At 43.3% G+C, this 22,156-nt stretch overlaps 1 protein-coding gene across 1 annotated transcript in view; it reads right to left on the reverse strand.

Annotated features, from left to right (window-relative positions):
- The window catches only part of METAP1 (methionyl aminopeptidase 1), a 30,120-nt gene extending 10,001 nt beyond the window's left edge, over window positions 1–20,119 (reverse strand). The window contains exons 1-7 of the mRNA XM_081877506.1: window positions 19,925–20,119; window positions 13,962–14,013; window positions 11,106–11,218; window positions 8,866–8,926; window positions 7,516–7,607; window positions 6,392–6,475; window positions 4,370–4,508 (exon numbers count right to left, since the gene is read on the reverse strand). Coding sequence (XP_081733632.1) covers window positions 4,370–4,508; window positions 6,392–6,475; window positions 7,516–7,607; window positions 8,866–8,926; window positions 11,106–11,218; window positions 13,962–14,013; window positions 19,925–20,038 — 655 coding nt within the window. The 5' untranslated portion in view covers window positions 20,039–20,119. The remainder of the gene's footprint in view (window positions 1–4,369; window positions 4,509–6,391; window positions 6,476–7,515; window positions 7,608–8,865; window positions 8,927–11,105; window positions 11,219–13,961; window positions 14,014–19,924) is intronic.
- Between the last annotated feature and the right edge of the window lie 2,037 nt (window positions 20,120–22,156).

Consider the following 22,156-nt stretch of genomic DNA (forward strand, 5'->3'; position numbering starts at 1 on the left):
AGTTGAGTGGAACATCAAAAGACTAAGACAAAAGAATTTTGAATTTGCAAATAAAGCAGGGAAGTGGCTGGCATGGCAGACCAAGGAAAGAAAAGAACGAACCACAATAAACAAAATAGAAGTGGGTGGAGAGGAGATAACTAACCCTAAAGGGATTAGGAAAGGATTTTTGGATTTCTACAATCAACTGTACAGAAAGAAAGAAAAGAACAACATAAGGAAAATAGAAAGATACTTAAAAGAGAAAGAGATACAGAAGATTTCGATAGAGGCACAAGAAAGGTTGAACACTCCAATAAGATTGGAAGAGATAAAAGAGGCAATTAAAAAAATGAAAAATGGAAAAGCTCCGGGACCAGACGGCTTCACAGCAAGGTACTATAAAGAATTGGAGACAACCTTGTCACAACCAATGAAAGAAGTGATGAATATGATTTTGAAGGAGAAAGAAATTCCGGAGACGTGGAGAGAAGCATTCATAACATTTATCCCAAAAGACGATGCAGATTTGACGCAAGTTAAAAATTATAGGCCAATTTCTTTATTGAATACGGATTATAAAATCTTTGCAGGGATATTGGCAGAAAGGCTGAAAAAGGTTCTACAAGGAATTATACATGAAGACCAGGCAGGCTTTCTTCCTGGCAGACAAATGAGAGATAATGTGAGAAATATTATAAATATTATAGAATATCTGTCTGCCAGGAATGAGAAGCAGGCAATGCTAATGTTCGTGGATGCGGAAAAAGCATTTGATAATGTATCATGGGACTTTCTGCTGAAAAATATCGAACAGAGGGATATGGGTAATGATTTTCTCAACGGAATAAAGGCAATATATATGGAACAAAGAGCCAAATTGATAGTAAATAGTGTGATCTCAGAAGAAATAAAAATTTCAAAAGGCACCAGACAAGGTTGTCCATTGTCTCCATTGATATTTATCATGGTCCTGGAGGTGCTATTAGATTCAATAAGGAAAAAAGAAAGAATAAAAGGGGTGGCGGTAGGAAAAGACCAACATAAAATAAGAGCCTTTGCGGACGATTTAGTGCTGGCGGCTGAAGATCCGTTGGAGTCAGCAAAAATACTGGACGAAATTGAGAAATTTGGAGAGGTGGCGGGGTTCATAATAAATAGGAAGAAAACTAAAATCATGGTCAAAAATATGGAGAAAACAGCAATGGAAGAATTACAGCAACAAATAGGAATCGAAATTGTTAAAAAAGTGAAATATTTAGGAATTTGGCTGACCCCAAAAAATATCGATCTATATCAGAACAACTATACACCGATATGGAATAAAATTAAGAAAGACCTGATAATTTGGAACAGATTAAAATTATCCTTCTGGGGCAGAATCTCACTAATTAAGATGCTAGTATTGCCCAAAATGCTATTCCTATTCCAAATGCTACCAATATTAAAAGGAACGTCGATTTTCAAAGAATGGCAGAGGCTGATCACAAGATACGTTTGGCAAGGGAAAAAACCAAGAATTAAATATAAATTATTGACAGACACAAAGGAGAGGGGGGGCTTTTCTCTGCCAGACCTGAAGATATATTATGAGGCATCATGCCTCTGTTGGCTGAAAGAATGGATCAACCTCAAGAACACAAAGCTGTTAGATTTGGAAGGATTCGACAACAGAGCCGGATGGCATGCTTATTTATGGAAAGAGAAGAAGAAGGGTTACAAGTCATTTGATAATCATATTGTTCGGAGAGCGTTGTTGGAAGTATGGGATAGATATAAAAACATATTGGAAGTAGGAGTCCCACACTGGCTGTCCCCATTAGAGGTGTTAGCTGTTAAAAAAGTCAACATGAGAGATAATTGGGCGACATATGGAGAATTGGTGATGAAGGAAGGAGGAAAATGGAGGATAAAACCATACGAACAAATAAAAGGTCAGGTTTATGATTGGCTGCATTACCTCCAAATAAACGAAATGTTTAAGAAAGATGCAAAGGAAAAAGGGTACAGAGAAAGAGAATCTAAATTTCAAACAGAAATAGTGAACAGCAATTATAAGGTGATTTCAAAAATGTACAAAATCCTGCTAGATTGGCACACGATGGATGAGGAGGTAAAGGATGTGATGATTCAATGGGCCAGAGATTTGGGATACAATATAGAAATAGATGATTGGTACAAAATATGGAACGAAAACATAAAATTTACAGCTTGTGTCTCCCTAAAAGAGAACTCAATGAAGATGGTGTACAGATGGTATTTGACGCCAGTAAGATTAGCCAGAATGTACAAAATTAGTAATAAATGCTGGAGGTGTGGAGAGAAGGAAGGTACATTCATGCATATGTGGTGGGAGTGCAGTAAAATAAGGGAGTTTTGGGGGACAATATATAACGAACTGAAGAAAATACTAAGATATAACTTTGTTAAAAAACCTGAAATTTTCCTATTAGGAATAACAAGAAAGGATATAACAAGGAAAGACTGTAAATTTTTTCAATATGCTATTACGGCGGCAAGGATGTTGGTGGCCCAGAATTGGAAGGGAAAAGAGGTCCCAACTCTGGAAGATTGGAGGGCAAAGCTTATAGACTACGCAGAATTAGATAAATTAACAGGTAAAATAAGATATCAAAAAGATCAGAAATTTTTGGAAGACTGGGGGAAATTTACGGAATATTTGGAAACTGCATGTGAGGAACATACAACGTTAGTGTGTTTCAAAGAAGCTTTGTGAAAGAACGAGGAACGTTACGTGAAGATATATAGAGACAGAACTGTAACACTTAATAGTAACGTTGAAGTTAGGAAATGTGTAGATAGGATGGAAATTGCGAAAGATTGTCGGAAGAGTTGAGGGAAGTCAAGATAATGAAAATAAGTGATATGTACTTGGATATAAATAAGTTTTTCTTTTTGTGTTGTTAAAAACTTAATAAAAATATATGGAAAAAAAAAAAAGAAAACCAAGAGTGGAGAAGCAGAGCCATAGGCTCAATGTGAGAGCGTTTGCTCTACATGCAGAATGTCCCATGGTCAATCTGCATCAACTCCAGCTTTTAAAAAAGGGGTGCAGAAAGACCTCTCATGAGACTTGACAGATATAAGTTTACTTGGCCACAGTTTCTGTTTTAAAACGTCTCACTGCTGGTCAGAAGGGACACTGTGCTAGACACAATCCTAGTCTGATTCAGTACAATAAGCCTGCACCTTACGTGCATTTGGCTTCTACGATTCCAACCATACGCAGCTGAAGGCAAGCTGGTTGAAACTGCACACGTCGACTCCCAAGCAAGGTGGAGAGCATAAAAGCTCTTTCGCACCAGGTCTGCTTGGGTTACCCGGCACAAAAAGAGCATTTAAGCTCTCTGCCTTGCTTGCTGGCAGAGTGTGCCAGTTCTCACTCTGAACATCCCACTAACTGTCGGGCAGCTTACAAGGGCTTGGGTATATGCTATTTTCGTGCATATATGTAACCCTTGGAATTGAACCTCAATGTAAGAGACAAGCACACTGTATAAGGTAACTTCATGGGGCTTGAGGTCAGAGGGTTACAACCAATGAAGTTGTTCCATTAACACAAAACCCTCCTCTCCTTCAAGCCCTACCCCAGCCACAAAATCTTCTCCAGAAGACTGGGGAAAGCCTAAAAAAAGTTTTGGGAGGGACAGGAGCAGACACGGAAAAGAAGTCCCACTGCACATTCAGAAGTCTTTGGGCTAATGGGACAATTTTGTTGGCTAGAACCCACAGCTTTGCAGGGTCCAATTTTAGGAGGCAAATTTCAAGTAGCTCACTCCACAATAGTTCCAGAACAACTCATTATTTATTCCAATATGATTTCAGAAGACGTGCAGGAAGGCACAGACCAATCACTTGAAAAGCCAAAGTACTTGGGTAGGGAGCCAACAGGCAATGCAATGAATTATATCCTGCCACTATTGGAAGATATTTAGAACGCACTGTTGCAATTCCTCCCCACCACCACCACCACCCACACATTTCCTCCATCTAAGGTCGCTGTGCTATCATTCACCAGGATGTATAGCAGTACTGGCCGCAAAAGGGATCAGTGCGCCTGAGCCCAGTTCACACATCCTATATAGAATATTCATTTGCAGCTTTGCTTCTGCACAAGAGAAAAAAAGAAATCTCTTATGGAGAACATGCCCCCCACACACCAGCACAGCTTACAGTTTAATTTACATGCACCTAAGCAAGAGAAATGAGTTTCGCCATCAATTTTTTTAAAAAAACCAGTAAGACCAACCTGTATTTCCAAGGCAGATGGGGGGAATCCAAATATAAGTCCTATTCATTAGTGGCATCTTTCCAAACATCATACCAAGTTTTTAAAAGGATACTAAAATTACTTAATCGGTTTTCCTACCATTAACGATATCACCCTCTTGTAAGCGTCGCCTGTCTGGGATTCCATGGCAGATTACTTCATTTACTGACGTGCAGCAAGACTTAGGAAAATTATAATAATTCAGCGGGGAAGGATAGCAATTTCTGGCAATGCAAGCCTGAAAGAGATTTTGAAATACTCATATTATTCTAAAGGAGTTAGGACAAAGGCAAGGGGCCTAAGTGTGACAATCTGGAAATATGATCCAACAAACCAACATGACTTACGTCCAAGTCAATTTATTTAGGAATGGGCTGGTAACCTTTTCCTAGACCAAATGTTTCAGTGCTGTGCTAAGCTTCTGGATTACATGGGGGGTCTTCTTAACCAAACAGTCCTGTGAAACACAGCTTGCTACTCTACCCTACATTAACAGCTGTCTGACTCATATGAACATTACATACTTCCATGTAACAGATCCACAAGGGGGGGAAATCTAAATGATTTTTTGAGAATAATCTGCCTCTGGCTGTGAATTCAGGAGCTGGTGCACTGAGGTAGCCAAGGGACTGAGCTCTGAACCAGCAAGTCCCCAAGTCAAATGTTCCCCATACCACAAACTCCAGACAGATTTAGGCAAGTCATAGAATCATAAAATTTTAGAGTTGGAATGAACCCTAAGGATCATCTAGTCCAAGCCCCTGCAATGCAGAAATATGCAGCTGTCAGGCTCCGGGGACTCGGCTTCCTCCCTCCCTTTGGCTGTAGGACAAAGTGAAAATAGTCCCTTATCATTTAAAGTGTCACAGGAAAAAAACAAAACAGAGCAGCCATCCTTGGAATGAAGGTACTCCCAATTAAGATTTCTACCCACTTTCCCCCGCCCTCCCAGTCACTTCCGTCCTACAACCTGATCTCGCAGCCACCGTACTTTTTGTGTAGCCACCTTATCTGCTCTACGTGACCTTGGACTGATAGGCTGGACACTTTCCAGCGAGAGAGAGTCTGTTGGTTCTCTCTCTGTTCCTGTTCTTCTTCACTTTGCTGTTCACCCCCCCCCCCCAGTTCTTCCCAACTTTTGCCTTCAGAACTATGCCCCTCTGCAAACCACTGTTCCAAATCTATACTGCCCCACTGCTCCTGGGCAGCTTCAGGATCTTGGTCAGGAGCAGGGGGGTGGGGAGACTCCCACCATTCTTCATCAGAGCAGTATTCCTCAGCCTGGTCTCTGACAACAGCTGTCCCATACAGGAATCGAACCTGCAACCTCAGCGTTATCAGCACCAGGCAACATGGGGAAGGACCACAGCAGAAGCTCTGCATACCAAAGGTCCAGGTTCAATTCTAAACCTCTCCATTTCAAGAAAGGATGAAGTAGAAAGACCTCTGTCTGAGACCCAGACCTGCTATCATAGGCTATAATATGACTTGGTATTAGGCAGCTATGTTCAATGCAGGTACAATAATACAGACTTACCTTATAAGGACATTTTAAAAGCTTATCTGAAGCCCCTGGAACTACAGCGCCATTTAAATGCAATGCATATTTTAAAAATCTTTACTTTTCTTTAAAATTATTTCATCCGCTTAATGTAGCAATGTGCAAGTCTGAAACCCTGCTGAGATAACTTCTATTAATAATTTAAAAAACTATTTCCACTGCAGTGGGAGGATGGGTAGAGTTGCACCTTAGTGCTTACAGCCTCCTTGAAACGTCCTGGCATATGTGCCAGAGTGGCATACGGGGCAGCAGAATGCCAAATCCTACAACTACTGTTTACAGAGCAAACTTGGTAGGAAATAAGGTGGGCAAGGAAGGACATTTTACAATACTGTATTGGGCCCATTAGAAAATGTCAGAGGCTACACATATGGAAGCAAATGACACCGGAGAACCTTTGGCATTCTCAGGTTGCTTTAAGAAATGGAAATTGTGGTTTGAGCAATGGAGTATGTATAGTTGTAACTGCACAGGAAAATCAAGGAAGCGTGTTACCAAATATACCAATTATAAAGGCACAGCAGAAACTAAAATCCAGAAGCTCAGTGAAGTATCCTTACTAGATGAACAGCGTGGTCTATTTCTTCAGTAGTTACACCTGGCTTTACCATCATGGCAGCAACATCTAATACCTCTCTAGCAAGCTGCAAGACAAAGAAGCAGAAGTTATCATCAAGACAGAGGCCACATTCACATATAACAAGTCAGGGTTTCCGACTTATCACAGGTTACCAATGAACAAGCAGAGAATTACTGCACATTGGCCGACAGCTCTCACTTTGCTTCTCCCCTAGAGTGAGCAAGAAAAACAAATGAAGAAGGCCTTGACATCCTGTTATGTCCAAACTAGGGATCTCCCATGCTGCTCCTTCAGCCATAGTCACTAGCCTACCCTAAGCAATGGTTTGTTGTTGGTTTACGGACTGTGGTTTCCTAGGAAGTGGCAAACCATGATCCCTCATTCAGACATTACAAGAAGTGCAAGGCTTTCTGGTTTGTTTATTCTGCCCACGCCAGAGGAGGAATGAAATAGCAGCAATCAGAAAGTATGCAGGAGAACACTGCTAATGCATTGTAAGCTACAGATGGGGCGAGACAGATCATGAACCAGTACAAAAGTTCTTGTGGTAAGAGAAGTGAAGACCAATACCAAATGCGATTTCCTCCCCATGAAGTCCATCTCCCAGGAGACAGAAAATAAGTGGTAGACACTCAGCAATCACACAGCTTTTGTAACCACCATTTATATAAAACAGAACAAATTAACTGAACTTTTATAGCTTCTTCTGAAATTTTATAAATGCTGCTAATTCAAATGCATGGGGTGTTCAAAACGAACATATTAAAGCATGCATAAAACATTTGATTGGTGTCTAAATTTAAAAAGTCATCATGCTGGTTAAAATATTTATTAAACAGAATTTCACGTACAAATCTTGACAAAACAAAATGAAATGTGGGGCACAGTTTAAAAAATTGTTATACACAAAGCCATGCAATTCTGGCAACTCTTGAGATACGGACCTTACTAGAACTCATGCTCAACATTATTCATTACATATGGTAAGATTTCACCTTTTTGGGTACACCTCAAATTATTTGTGCTTTTCACTCACACAAGCATGCAAAAACTATTCCCTCTTAAGATTTGTTGGGATTATAACATCTTCCAAAATAGACTTACCCTACACACTATTCGCATCCCTTCTGTATCTTCTGCAGAAAGAATTTTTATCTGAGAAGTTCCTTTAAGAGCCTGCTCCGATTCAGACATGCCTAAAGAGAAACATCAATTATTATCTAGTCATAATAATTTTTAGTTAACGGATGCAGGTTTTCCGTATCCTGAAACCTGTGCTAATGTAACTGAAATAGCTCTTTTCAAGAGAAGCAGTAAAATGACACACAACCCAGCACACACACACCCCCCCCCCAGAGTGGCAGTATTAACAGTTAGCTTTTGAGTAGCAGAGAGATCCCTGACAATGGGTTAATGGTGAAAGTATGCAGAGGGAGATGCATGTCAAGAGGTTTATGTTATAAAGGGGCACAAAACCCACATACCAAACAGCACTTGGGAAAGTGATTTTTCTTCTTCCTCATTCTCACGTTTTCACTACCCACCCACCATATTTGCACCCCCCCCCCCATTGTGAAAGAAAAGCCTAGCAGAAACTCAACATGACTCAACTATCTGACTTTTAGAAGACATCTGAAGGCAGCCCTGTTTAGGGAAGTTTTTAATGTTTGATGTTTTATCGTGTTATTAATGTTCTGTTGAGAGCTGCCCAGAGTGGCTGGGGAGGCCCAGTCAGATGGGAAGGGTATAAGTAATAAATGTTTTTATATATTTATTATATATAAAATTTAGGGGTCTCCAATCTTCTTAGGAAATCTAGGAAACTGTTGTGGGCAACATATAGACAAATTCATGGAAGCACAATGAATGATACACAGGCTTTCACCACTTCCCACCCCAGAAAACAATCAGCACCTCTACACCAAACAAATTGAATACAGACAGAAACTGCCCCCTCAAAAAAGTCAAACCCTCTCCACATATTTAAGAAAAAAAAAGCTGAAAGTATTGGTGAGAACTAAAGGGGATGTTTGAGGGGGCTATAGTTCCCTTGCATATCCCATGTGATACCCCACTTTTAATGGACTCTGACCAAGCTGCCATTCAAACATGTTTTTTGTGGGGGACCTCTAGCCAAACTTACTTTTCCCCCAAGCAATTCACTTGACACAGTTCTCTAGCTAGAAACTTTCTGCTACATACTAAATTTCTGCTATCCAGTGAGAGCATAGAGTCGATGCTAGATTTGGGGATTCAAGAAACATCACTGTTTGAGACCTTCACTGGGGTTTTTAAGTGCTTTTCAAAGCCTTGTTTTCTAAAGAATCTGGTTGCTAAAAATAAGCTTAGCTTTTGATAAACCCATCTGAGACGAATCCATTCTGAAAGAAAATTAATGTAGCCTAAATCAAACGCAAGTTTGAAAAGTGAGAATTGTTCTGTATCTGCAATTACCTAGCGGGTGATCAGCATAATCCGGCCTTTGAATGTAACTCGGCACAGGTCTTGTTGGCATCTAAATAAAGCACAATTGGAATTTAAACGTATTTATATTTATAGCCTATCTGATACCCATTTTTTAAAGCCAAGAGCTTATAACATAACAAAACACCAAACAAAACAAGATTTATTCCCCAACAATAAAACCATGGCTTCAGATTATAGAGTCAGATTTTTGGTAGTAAACAAACCATAGTTAAGCTGAGCAGAGTTTGGACAAACAAACAAACTATGGTTTCAGAAACTATATCTTAATAATGCAAACCAACCAACTGAGGAATTTATTTAATAAGAAAAAGAAGTAGTTATTATTTTTGTTTGTTATTATGGTTTGTATTTTTGTGTTTTTATATTGTAAACTGCCCTGTGATCTTTTGACAAAGGGCAGTATAGATATTTAATAAACAATAATAATTTCTGAGCAAAGAAATCACAGGACACTGCTTTTGGGGAAACCCCAAAATGATTATGCTTGTTGTTACATTAATCAGATATACTGCAGAGGGGAGTGATTACCCTTTATTATCAAGTATTTCCTCAAAAACTGAAACACCAGATGAATTTCATCTTCCACTACTACAGGATGAAAACCCTCTTCCACAAAGCATTCAGTGCACAAAGGCAAGAGCAGAGTTACCTGCTACCTAACTTTGTTTTTAAACTCGTGTCCCACATACATACATTGCACAAGCTTTTTGGTTCTACGGTACCGCCACAGAGATTCTGTCTGCCTGCTTTGCCCCCATTCATAGGTGTCAGCTTACAGATTTGAAAATAAGGGACCAGTAGCAAAAATAAGGGATTTTAGACTACCAGCTGAAATACGAAGTTAAAAGGGACCAGGTAATTTTGGAGAGCAGCGCCGGTTTTTAGCCCTTCGTTTCCAGAGGTTGCTGCTCAAGACACCAGCCAATGAAACACTGCAATTAAATAACTACAAGCAGCAACCACTTTTCGCGCAAAAGGAAGTCCAAGCTACGAAGATGCTGCTGCAGTTCTGTATCTTTTCTCTCGTGCTCCATCTGCAGCTCTCAATTCCATCAGGTGGGGCGGGAGGAAGCAGGGGGAAATAGCGCCCGAAGTAAACCCGCAGATCAGACCATCTATGCTAGTCTACCACTACAAATCTATGGGAGAAGCGCTTGTGGTCCTTCCCTTGTAGCCCTTGGAACACCTGTCCGTGCCTCCGCCTCCTCCTCTTTATCCTCTCTCTGAACTGCTTTCTCTATGGTTGCCCTCGCTCTCCTCTCAAGGCTCCTCAGCAATTCATAGGCCATGCCAGGCTGCCCATCTCATCTGGGTCCTTCGGCGTCACAGCCGCAGTACGGCCTAGCGGGAGCGGCGGCGACGGGCAGAGGGGAGGCCCCAGGAAGATGCTCAGTTCAGCAGCTATGAGGAGGATGGCGGTGGAACGGCCCGAGGCTCCCGCCAGTCCTGGTGGGGAGGGGCTCCCAGGGGCCGAGGCTGGTGAGAGGAGGCCGGTGGGGGGCGGACCGGGCAGCCAAGCAACACAGTTGGAGCCTCCCTCCTCCCTGGCCGGTAGGGAGGGAGGGAGAGGAGCTGCTTCCTTTGAAACCTGGGAAATTTAAGGGACATCCATCAATAAGGGACAGCAGCAGAACATGGCACTGGGATAAGGGACTGTCCCTCCAAATAAGGGACGCTTGACAGCTATGCCCCCATTCCACCTTCTCTAACACAAAATGAGCTATATGCACCAAATCCCACAACACACTTTGAGGTTCTTAGTACTAGAGGACCAATAAGTGTTGCCAAATCAGATCTACTCACATCAAATTGCTCTGCTGCTTAGCAGTATATGCTCAGCCATTTGCAGGCTGAAAGATACCTGTGGGCTGGGGAATGGAGCATGAGAGCATGACTATTAAATTATTGAATATCCAGCTAAAATTGATTTGACCGCCCCCTTCCTTTCCTTTGTTCTCCTTCCGTAGGATTAATTTATACTCTCCTAATGCTGTCTTCTAATTTATGATAGTGCCTTGATTTTTTTTTGCTGCATATTGTCCCCTGAAAACCTAACAACCAGGCTTGTGTAAGTGTCTTACAAAATTACAGTTCTATTACCATTTTTCCAACTGGGCAGCATAATTGCTAAGAAATTTTCTTACTGCAGTTTGATCACCAGCAGGATTTAAAAGTGATACACCATTTCAGTTATTTCAGCCACTTACCAGTGGATAATGTGGCCTAAGTTTTCCAGTATATCGATAGCCAGCCCAGGGATCTGTGTTAATGTCACCATCTACAGTCCAGGCAGAAACCTCCCGCTTCGCTTTTTCATCCTCTGTAAAAAAAAAACCAACAAAACAAAATTACAAAATAATGCTATAATTATAAGACAACCAACTTCATAAAAAAAACCAGAAGGAATATCTGTCAAAAAGGAATTTGAGAAGTACATTCATAACTCTTCCTTTTCCTTTAGAATAGGTCTTTTTAGGCTTGCTTTCTCCTTGAAATCCAGATCCAATCTACTTTTTTTTTGTTAAAAGGCTCCTGAAACTGGATTAAGATATGATACATAAGCAACCTCACCTAGATTTCAAGATTGCAACTACAGTGGTGCCCCGCAAGACGAATGCCTCGCAAGACGAAAAACCCGCTAGACGAAAGGGTTTTCCATTTTTCGATGCGCTTCGCAAGACGAATTTCCCTATGGGCTTGCTTCGCAAGAAGAAAGCCCATAGGGAAATCTCCGGGGACCTCTTTTAAATGCTGGCGGTGGGGAGCAAAGCCTTCCCCCCCCCCTCCGGCCTTCAGAAGAGGTCCAGGAAGGCCGGCGGGGGCCGAAAGGCTTTGCTCCACACCGCCAGCATTTTACAAGCGGTCCGGGATAGCAGGGAAGCCCGCTGTCCGGGGCGATCTTAAAATGCTGGCAGGCGGCAGCGAAGCCTTTAAAAAACCCCAGGACAGCGGAGGGCTTCGCTGCCGCCCGCCAGCATTTTAAGATCGCCCCGGACAGCGGACTTCTCCGCTGTCCCGGGGCGATTTCAAAGCCCCCGGGAAGGCAGGCGGGGGGAGCAAAGACTTTCGCCCCCCGCCAGCCTTCAGAAGACGTCCAGGACCTCTTCTGAAGGCCGGCGGGGGGCGAAAGTCTTTGCTCCCCCCGCCTGCCTTCAAAAGCCGTCCGGGATAGCGGGACCTCTTCTGAAGGCTGGCGGGGGGCGAAAGTCTTTGCTCCCCCCCACCTGCCTTCAAAAGCCGTCCGGGATAGCACCCGCCAGCATTTTAAAAAACCCCGGGACAGCGGAGGACTTCTCCGCTGTCCGGGGCGATCTTAAAATGCTGGCGGGCGCTATCCCGGACGGGCGCTATCCCGGACGATCTTAAAATGCTGGCGGGCGCTATCCCGGACGATCTTAAAATGCTGGCGGGTGGCAGCGCTGCCGCCCGCCAGCATTTTTAAAAACCCCAGGACAGCGGAGAAGTCCTCTGCTGTCCCGGGGTTTTTTAAAATTCTGGGGGTGGGAAGAAAAGCCCTTGTCCCCCCCCCCAGCCTTCAGAAGAGGTCGGGGGACAGACTGTCCCCGGACCTGGTCTGAAGGCGGTTTCCATAGGAACGCATTGATTGATTTTCAATGCATTCCTATGGGAAACCGTGCTTCGCAAGACGAAAAACTCGCAAGACGAAAAAACTTGCGGAACGAATTAATTTCGTCTTGCGAGGCACCACTGTACAACCAGAACACAGATCAGATCCTTCAACCTTGTCACTAATGGCAGCAAACACAGAGCCATTATTTGAAAGTTTATGGCTTCCACGAGTGCCACGGACTTTCTGTTCACTTTCTGTGCTTTTATTCACATCAGCTTCTCTCAACCACCTTGGCCATTAATAATATTCCAACAGCATTCCCAGCTATTTAGAAGTAACTGATGCGGTGAAGAACAGCAATGGTTAAGAAACAAAAAAGTCAAAATTCCAGTAACACACCCACTCACACTGGGTAAGACTGAATGCATGGAAGACTCGGAAAATAAACAGAAGCTTTTTTGGGGGGGGGAGGGAGAGGAACTAAAGCCTCAAACCTACATCTGAGCTACACCGATTCAGACAAAGATAGCCTCACATGTAACTGAATGCCCATCCAAACAAATAACAAAATAAACAAAAAAAGATTATTGTACATAGAAAGGAAGCACATCAGGGAGAAGGCTAATCGAAAGCCCTTTCCCCCCACAACACCTAGCTTCTTGTTTGGAGAGAATGTGAAGGGAATGTGTGCTGTATGGAGTTGCATGCAATCACATGCAAGTCCATACCTGCAGTTTGAAGTGGTATAGTCAAGTTAGGTCCAACCGGTTGATCGCAATCTACAGGTCAATCGCCTGTGTGATCATGGTCGATCAGTGGGACATTACTCCCGGCGCTATGTCCCTCCTTTGGCGCTGCACTGAACGTTTTGGAATGCAGAAAGCGGAAGTAGTATTCTGTTGCATGTGATCTACATTGGTGTCGTTGTTGGTGAGTGGCTTGTCGCATCACCCCACCAAAAAAACTCAGCATCTCTGCCCAACCCCCCAAAAAGCAACAACTTTGGCTTCTCCTCCCTCCAGTGCCAATGCCAATTATTTTATACTGGGAGTAGATCACAGCCTCTTGAGAGTTTGACGTGCCTAATGAGAATTGGGCCAGAATTGTGAGGGACTTGGAAAGTAATGCTTAATAAAGGAGCACCCATCTTTACTCTGGCCTTAAGTTGACACTAACAGAACTTTTCTCTCCCTATCTAATGGTCTTGAGATATAGGAGGTTGGATTTTGGTTGAACATGAAGATAAACATCTTAACAGAAAGAGCAGTTCACAGTGGGACAGATTACCCAAAGGGGGCCAGGCTCTCTGTTGCTGAAGGTCTTCAAGCAAATGTTGGAAAGCCATCTGGAATGCTTTAACAATGGAACAACTGCACTGAACAAGGGGCTGGATTAAATGGCTTACAACCCTCCCCTCCCCTCCCCACCCCCTATAACTCTGTGCATGTCAGGGCAACAAAAGAATATGATAAAAGCAAAAGTATTTTCTTACTTGCTTTCTTGTGTAGCAACTTGTGAGTAGCCCAGCTTCCCTTAAAACATTCCTTAAAGAAAAAAGAAAAAGGCAAGTGGTATAAAGTTAACAATGCTTTGCAATATATTTAAATCATATAAAGTAGTTCTGCAAGCTACAAGACATAAAGTAGACAGGAGTTTACATCATTAAGAAATCCAATTTCAGTTCAAACACAGTATGTTAATTGGAGAGGTCACATATGCACCACACATTTAAAGCACTATGATACCATTTTAACAGTTCATGGGGGAATCGTGGGGAACATAGTTTGTTAAGAGTGCTGTGAGCTATTAGGAGACCCCCTGTTCCCATCACAGAGCTACAATTCCCAGAGGATTACAGAAGAATAACTCCATGGCAAAAGGACCAATGGCACAGGTGAGGCGAACCTTCTTACTCCATGCTTCCCCATTATTACATTGATGGTAATCCACCCTGAACAATATTTTCACAGCACCAAACAAGTAATCAGCCATATTATGGGTGGAAATTGCATCACTGCCAGCTCCACAATCCCTTAACTCCCTCTGCAGACTGTGTATGGATGCTTCCGTTTCCTCTCCTGTCTCCAGGTGCCACCCCTCCCTGAGCCTCACATAGGTAAAGGTAAAGGGACCCCTGACCATTAGGTCCAGTCATGACCGATTCTGGGGTTGCGGCGCTCATCTCGCTTTATTGGCCAGGGGAGCCGGCGTACAGCTTCCAGGTCATGTGGCCAGCATGACTAAGCTGCTTCTGGAGAACCAGAGCAACGCACGGAAACACTGTTTACCTTCCCGCCGGAGCGGTACCTATTTATCTACTTGCGCTTTGACGTGCTTTCGAACTGCTAGGTTTGGCAGGAGCAGGGACCGAACAACAGGAGCTCACCCCGTCACAGGGATTTGAACCGCCGACCTTCTGATCGGCAAGTCCTAGGCTCTGTGGTTTAACCCACAGCGCCACCCGCATCCTGAGCCTCACATACCAGCTGCAAAATCCAAATCTAGCACCGACACCAAATCTAATTGTTTATATGCTTCCATTCACCATGCCCACCTTTCCGTCTTCCAAAAGGGGTCAAACTTGCACATGAAGCCATGTTGAATCAAGTGAACATCTCCCGCTATGTAATTGCCAAGAGCAAATGTGATTATTTCACCAGCAGCTATCATGTTATGGTGAAACTGTCCCATTTTGCTATTCTTGTAAGAAAAGTAATGGGATTTATGACACCGGAAGATTTTCCATTTTGTTTATTTGCTACCTCCAGAAGCAGATTCAGCTAGCTCAAGGACACCATTTAGCTACTGATAAAGAGAGAGATTTGCACATTTTGGCTGGTCCCCCCCCCCCAGGCCCTCTACTTTTCCACACTGGTGTCTTCACACAAAAGACCAGATTAACTTGACACACACTGCAACCCTTGAATTGAGACAGAAGTGCAGCCCACTCCTGTTATCCTCCATAAACTTATTTAGACAACTAAGGGAATTCACTTCAATGGGAACCGCCTTGTGATATTCAGATGAAGGGCGGTATATACCGTATTTTTTGCTCTGTAAGACTCACTTTTTCCCTCCTAAAAAGTAAGGGGAAATGTGTGTGCGTCTTATGTAGCGAATGCAGGCTGCGCAGCTATCCCAGAAGCCAGAACAGCAAGAGGGATTGCTGCTTTCACTGCGCAGCGATCCCTTTTGCTGTTCTGGCTTCTGAGATTCAGAATATTTTTTTTTCTTGTTGTCCTCCAAAAACTAGGTGCGTCTTATGGTCTGGTGTGTCTTATAGAGCGAAAAATATGGTAAACTAAATAAATAAATAAAGCCAAATGCTTGTTTTGTCCTCTTTTTTAATCACCCTCAAAAAACAAACAAGCATTATTTGCCTGTGAAGCATCATCTCCAGCTCTGCGCACAACCTTGAAAACAATAATTCAGCTGCCAAGGCAGCGATAGTCAAAATTACTCATATTTTCTTTACTCAAAAACCTTCCTTTTTTTGTCACACTCATCCCCTCCCTGCTACAGAAAAATATGGAAGGAATACCAGGAATACAGTCCGCCAGTCACACGCAAAAAGCGATTGTGTCCTAAAAAATGTCCTACTGAACGTTTACTTTTCTGTTTACCAGCAGTGCGTTAAAAGAGAAGAGAACCGCTTTTAACAGCAGAAGGATTGTTTTTGTATTATCATTTTATTTATTAGAAAGATAAGCTTGGGAGACTTACAAAAACACACATTAAAAACAAGTGTAAAAGCAAGAGCAAAAACATGATATATAAAAGAGCAGATGCAACTCATCCCTATCCCACTGAAAAATAATGCTGGATTGGATTAACTCAAGGTCCTTCCGAAGGCTGTTTTCAAACATAACACAAGGGATGAGTCATCTCCTACCACTTCGTTTACTAGGAGATGAGATTTTCTGTTCTTGTGGTGTCTAACTCATGAAGGCATTGCTAAGTTCCCCAACATTCGTAAATGGGCATTCTTGTGTCAGCGAGAGCTGATCCAACTTAAGTTACCACTGCAAACTTTGCAGCTCTTCCAAATGGGCCAACTAACCTTACAAAGGGGAAATGATGCTACTTTTATTTTTAATCACTCCAACAGTAAGAGCTGTGTAACAGTAGAACGGACTCCCTTGGAAGGTGGTGGACGCTCCTTCGCTGGGGGGTTTTAAGCAGAGGTTGGGAGGCCATCTGTCATGGATGTCTTGGTTGTGATTCCAGCATTGCAGGGGGATTAACTCGATGACCCTTGGGGTCCCTCTTCCAACTCTACGATTCTTTGATTCTATAATAATTCAATGCAAACAGCTTGTGGAGGTTTGCCTGAAAAGTGGTATATGAATAACTTAACTATATATCGTAAATGACTGTGGTCTGGTACTGAAAACAAAATTTATCGTGTGCTTGCATGCACCCTGTCCTTTCGTTATAACTAACTGGCTCTGGTTGGTAGATCTTTGGGTTCTAGTAATAAAAACAAAGTAGATCTGCACAAGCCTAAGTCTGCACATTACAGCACGGACTTGTGTTTTTGTAAAGTTTATGATTCCAAACACAGGCTTCGATCATTCAGAGCCAATGGGTTGAATAGCAGGTTGGACCTGGCAGACCGGGGTTCTAAGTCCAACCATCCAAGCATGGACACTGAGCAGATCAGTCTCATGTAGGTGGATGAGAATTGGCATGTGAAAAACTGAAATCAAAGCACCACTGAATGAACTAGATCAGTTTCAGTACAGCCATGCTGACTATGGCTGATAGAAGTAATCAAAAACATCTGGAGGGCACCAGGTTCACAAAGGCTGATCTAGTCAATCTCAGAGCTGGTCTGGGAGCATATGATGCTGCTATATCACTCCGCCTACATCTAGCATTGAGGTACGAGTATCCTTGATTATATAGCTATTCACACACAAATAGAAGGTATAAGCTCAGATCCCATCTGCGTGTATGTGATACTGGAGGGTTTCTGCCCCAAACGACATCATTTTACACTCATGTTTACCATTTTAATGTTCATTCATGTAGTGTGAAGAGAGAGGCATCTTTCAAGTTTTGCGTCTTTTGTCTGGTTGGTGATAAAAAAAAAGTCCCAGTCCAACCCCTAGTATTCCCAATTCTAAGCGTCAACTAGTAAAGAGAAAGGTCTCTGCCTGAGACCTTGGAGAGCTGTTGTCACAGTGCAGACAATAATGGTCTAAATGGAGAATTACCAGTAATTGTGCCTCTGGATTGCTGAGAACTGCAGGTAGGCAGAGCGCTGTCTGTTTGGCCAGAGCACAGGCATCTTGTTTGGCCAATGTGAGAACAGGGTGCTGGATCCAGCAGGCCAACTTCTTATGTTCTTTGGATAAATTGTCTGACTTGCGTCCTCACATTTCTATCTTATTAATGTTACTCTTCCACCTGGTGCTCTTTTAGTTGTTTTGGTGCAGAATTTAGTCATTTTAAAATCAAAACACACTTAAGATTCCTATCAGCCATTCAATGTATTAAAGGTCACTGTAAACAGATACCGCTGTTATCACTCAGAGCTTTTAGGAGCCTGAGAAACTAGAATGGCAACACTAAGTTGCAGTAACTGTCTTTTTAGAACTCTCAACTCTAGGATAGTATTATGTTGCAGTATCAAGATTCAGAGATAGCTGAACACAACACTGACATATTTCTAACCCCAGAAATTAAGTGGTAAGTAGTAAGCTTATATCTCCAGGACTCAAGTACTTCTCTTTTAAAATATTGTTTTATCACACCTCTTGCTATGCGTGTAATTATAATGGTACAAGGCACAACAAAAAGATTTTACTGTTTGTGTCTTTGGGCACTTTATATTGTTTGTGTTTCTTTTAATCAATGGAAATGCCATTGAGGTTTGAGAGACTGAGTGATTTGGGGTTTGCAAGACTTCATGCATTCTACATTTCTTTTCAGAGGGGGGAAATCTATTATCGCATTTATAATTAGTTTCCTGAAATCAGGATATTAGGAAATACAGTCAGTCAACATCAGACTACACCGTATTTCATTCTTTCCAAGAAATTTAGCTCTGAAGGACTAAAATCTGCAAAGTCAACTATGTATGACTATAACCAGGAAGACAGTTGTGTCACATGGCCAAAGAAACAACTCCACATGATGCATGTTAAATAATTAAACCATGAAACTTTTAGCACAGTACAATGTCAAAGCCAATCATCAAGTGTGAATTTTTGAAATATTAGTTAAGAGGCTGTGTGTCAATCCCAGTGATTTAATTTCCCATGAGGCAGATACCCTAGATATCCAAGACAAAGCACACTTCTAACCCATATATGGGCAGAAACTGGCTTGCTTCTGAAAAATAAAGGTGCCACAGTTCAAACCGACTGAAAACCTCACAAGTCAGACAAACTGCAAAACCTATGCATGCAAATAAATGATGAAAGTAATGTTCCCCACACATGCTCAGAGTCACCTTTCTCAATTATGTTCTAGGACTAGGTGAGACAATAAAAAAGTAAAATAGTTTCAGGGCTGAGTCCTGGCTCCAATAAAACCTCCCGCTGAAACACACTGTGCACAAATAGTGCCACCAAAAAACAGAGTTCTCTATTTTGTTTCTGAAGCACAAACCTGAAGCGAAATCCACTCTGCAATAAAAATAAAATGTCTGAAGCACTGAAACAATTACTTGTAGATAGGCTGAGGGAAAAGCACACACAGCCATCATACCCGTCCCATTCTATCCAAAAAATGCCCTGCAAATCTTGATGACAGAGCTGAAATAGATAAAAACAGCTGTTGCACATGGAAACACAGAACGGGGGACACACAAAAGGAAGAACCGCTTCAGCATTTCTGTGGCCTGTTTGCAGCAGGAGGCAGCGGTGCTCCGTAGGCTCCCCTGGTCCAGAATGGGGACCCCCAAACCCAGCTCCTTCCCCACCTCTCCATTTCGACCTGTTTAAGAAACCCAGGGCCACAACAGGAGGGCGCTGTTTTTGCCTGGGGGGCGGGAAGGAAACCCACAGAGAGCGTGGAAACAAGCAAATAATAAAACCCGTGTCTGTGTGGTTCAGACGTTTCCCAGGGCACCCAAGAGGAGGGGGGCGTAAGGAGGCAAACTTGAGAGGCAGAGAGAGAGAGAGAGAGAGAGAGAGAGATAGTCCTGCTCTGCAAAGGGGGCTCGGGAGCAGGCCCCTGGGAAGCTACTTCCGAGTAATAAACGTGCTCGGGCTGCCTGGGGACGGGCCCAGCCCTCCTGCGCCACCTGCTTTTCGGGGAGGACGGGAGGAGCTGCGGCGGGAGCTCTGGTAGCCATTCGCGGGCATAAAAAAACGCCCTCCCAGGAAACCTGTTTTCCTTCAGCGGGCGGGGAACGTGGGAACGCCGGCCAGCCCGTGTCTTGGGCTGGGAGGAGCAGCAGCCCGCGCGCCTCTGTCTCGCGCGCGGGCAGCAGCAAGGGCTTACCTGCGAGCAGAAGTAGGAGCCCTGGATGCCCAGCTTGATGCAGGTGGGGCACTGCAGCTTGGCCTCGCTGCTGCAGCCCGACGTCTCGCACACCCGGGCCTCCACGGCCGCCATGCTGCTCGCTGGAGGAGCCACCGCCGCCGCCACCGCCACAAGAGCGGCCCAGCCAGGCGGCGGCAAACCGGGAAAGGGAGGAGGGAAAGGCGGAACTCTCCGCTGACTGAAACGGGGAGGAGCTCCAGGCCCGGCCTTGCCCGCTCTGGGTAGGCGCTTCCTCCGGCGGCTGGGCGAGAGCGGAGCAGGCCGACAAAAGGCGGGGTGGGTAGGTGGGGGGTTGGAGCAGGGCGGGAATGGGACAGGGTAAGCCGAGCCGTCGTCATTTCAGTCTCGGTTGCAAATATATATATATATTTGCCTCCCTCCTTTCTTCATGTCCGGGTGCATTCAGCCCAGGGACGATCATGAGGGCGTGCCTCTGGGCATGTGCAGAGTGCCTTTCCCTTCCAGAGACACGCGCAGCTTCGAGGCTGAACTCCCGAGTCGTGTGCGCCCCGGCGCCTCTTGCTCCCGAATGTAAGCACTAGGGATCCTGTTCCAACTTGTAAGTTTGATGGTGAAAGAAAAGGTCGGGTTGCTGGACGTGTTTTCTTCTCCAGGTTCTGGTGGCGGAGTAGTGGTGGTGTTGAGAAAAGAAGGGCTGCGGTGGGAGTTGTACCGATTTGAGGGCAGGAAAGGCCAAAGCGGGTGGGAGGTCGACTGTCAATGGGATGATACTTCAGGAAGTAAGATTTGTCCATTTCATTGCCCTCCCTATCTTATATTCAGTTTTGCAGCAATTTGCAATAAAAAAAGAAAGAAACTTCATCAGCACGTTAGTGCACACGTTTTTATGTGCAGTTTTGGCTAATGTGCACTTTTTTTGCAAGCAATTTCCTCCAAAGCAATGCATTTCTCTGTGTTTTATGTTCACCAGTATATTCAGTATTATGCACTTTCCCATTAAAATCATTTACACTTGATTAAAAGTGCTTTGTTTTGCCTGGATTGTGTACATGCGTGTTGTAAACAGTGTTGTTTTTGCTGTTTTATTAATGCAAAAAGCACAAGTGTTTAAAAAACAAAATCAGCAAAACGGTGTATAGAAAATCAGATATGCAAGATTTCATAATAGAATTTTTGATTGATTTGATTAGAAAGATAGCTTTACTTTGAAAAGGAAAAAGGCATTACTTTTTTCAGTAACGTGTTACATCTTACAGCTGTGGTGGCTAATGGTAACCCATGACTAGCAGACCAGATACAGCACCATTTTGATGCTAACATTCACTTTGGACCCTAGTATTTTAAAACTGACCCTTGACTTAAGGGTGCTGTCCACTAAAAATTGTATTTTGAATTGCATCAAAAAGGAAGCAAATGTTGGGCTGAACTTCATTGTCTTTCACTATTTCCCTTTATCCAGATGTTCTACTTCAATCACAAGGAATTACATGTGGAGGGGAAAAGAGAGAAATAACGGTTTTACTTGTGCATATCATTTTAAGTTTGCCGTTTTAATATTATTGCTACAAAGGTTGTGCACCACTACCAATCTCTGCTGAGCAGTAGCAAAATTCCAGGGGGTTCCCGGCACTCACGCAGGATCGTTTCCACTGGGAATCAAGGAGCAATAAATTAGTTTATCGTACACATATTTACACCTGGGTCTACTTTGGAAAGAGCTCAGAGCATTACATCTCAAGAAGGGCTTGATCCCCACAGCAGTACAGTATTGGAGTCCAAGGCATCCTGCACGCCATCTCTGTGCCTCTGTCCCAGCCTGCTAAGATGTAGACTTGGATGTTGGTTTCCCTTGATGTATTAATGACTTTGTCATTTTTAGCAACTTCTACCCCAGGTGAGGCCCTGGCCTGAAAAGGAAGCTTAGCCCGTATTTTTCTACTGTCCTAGTGTCTTCCCTTCAAAGTCCCAAATTCTAGCATTTTATTAATTTCTAACATTGACTAACTCTGTTATGGGTGCCTTGACACCCCCAAACTGTTACTCCATATCTGCAACAGTATATTATATATTATACTGTTGCAACCACCCCAGGGATCTCATGGTGAAGGGCAGGTAAGAAATACTATAAAGAAATGAATGGGTTGTACGGATTAGATGCAAACGTAATGTATAGAAAATGTTGTGAAGCATTAAGAATGTAAAAATACGTAATTGCACTGTCAAAAGCAG

The sequence above is a fragment of the Podarcis erhardii genome, assembly GCF_964252035.2.
Source record: "Podarcis erhardii genome assembly, chromosome: 9".
In the NCBI taxonomy this organism is placed as follows: Eukaryota; Metazoa; Chordata; class Lepidosauria; order Squamata; family Lacertidae; genus Podarcis; species Podarcis erhardii.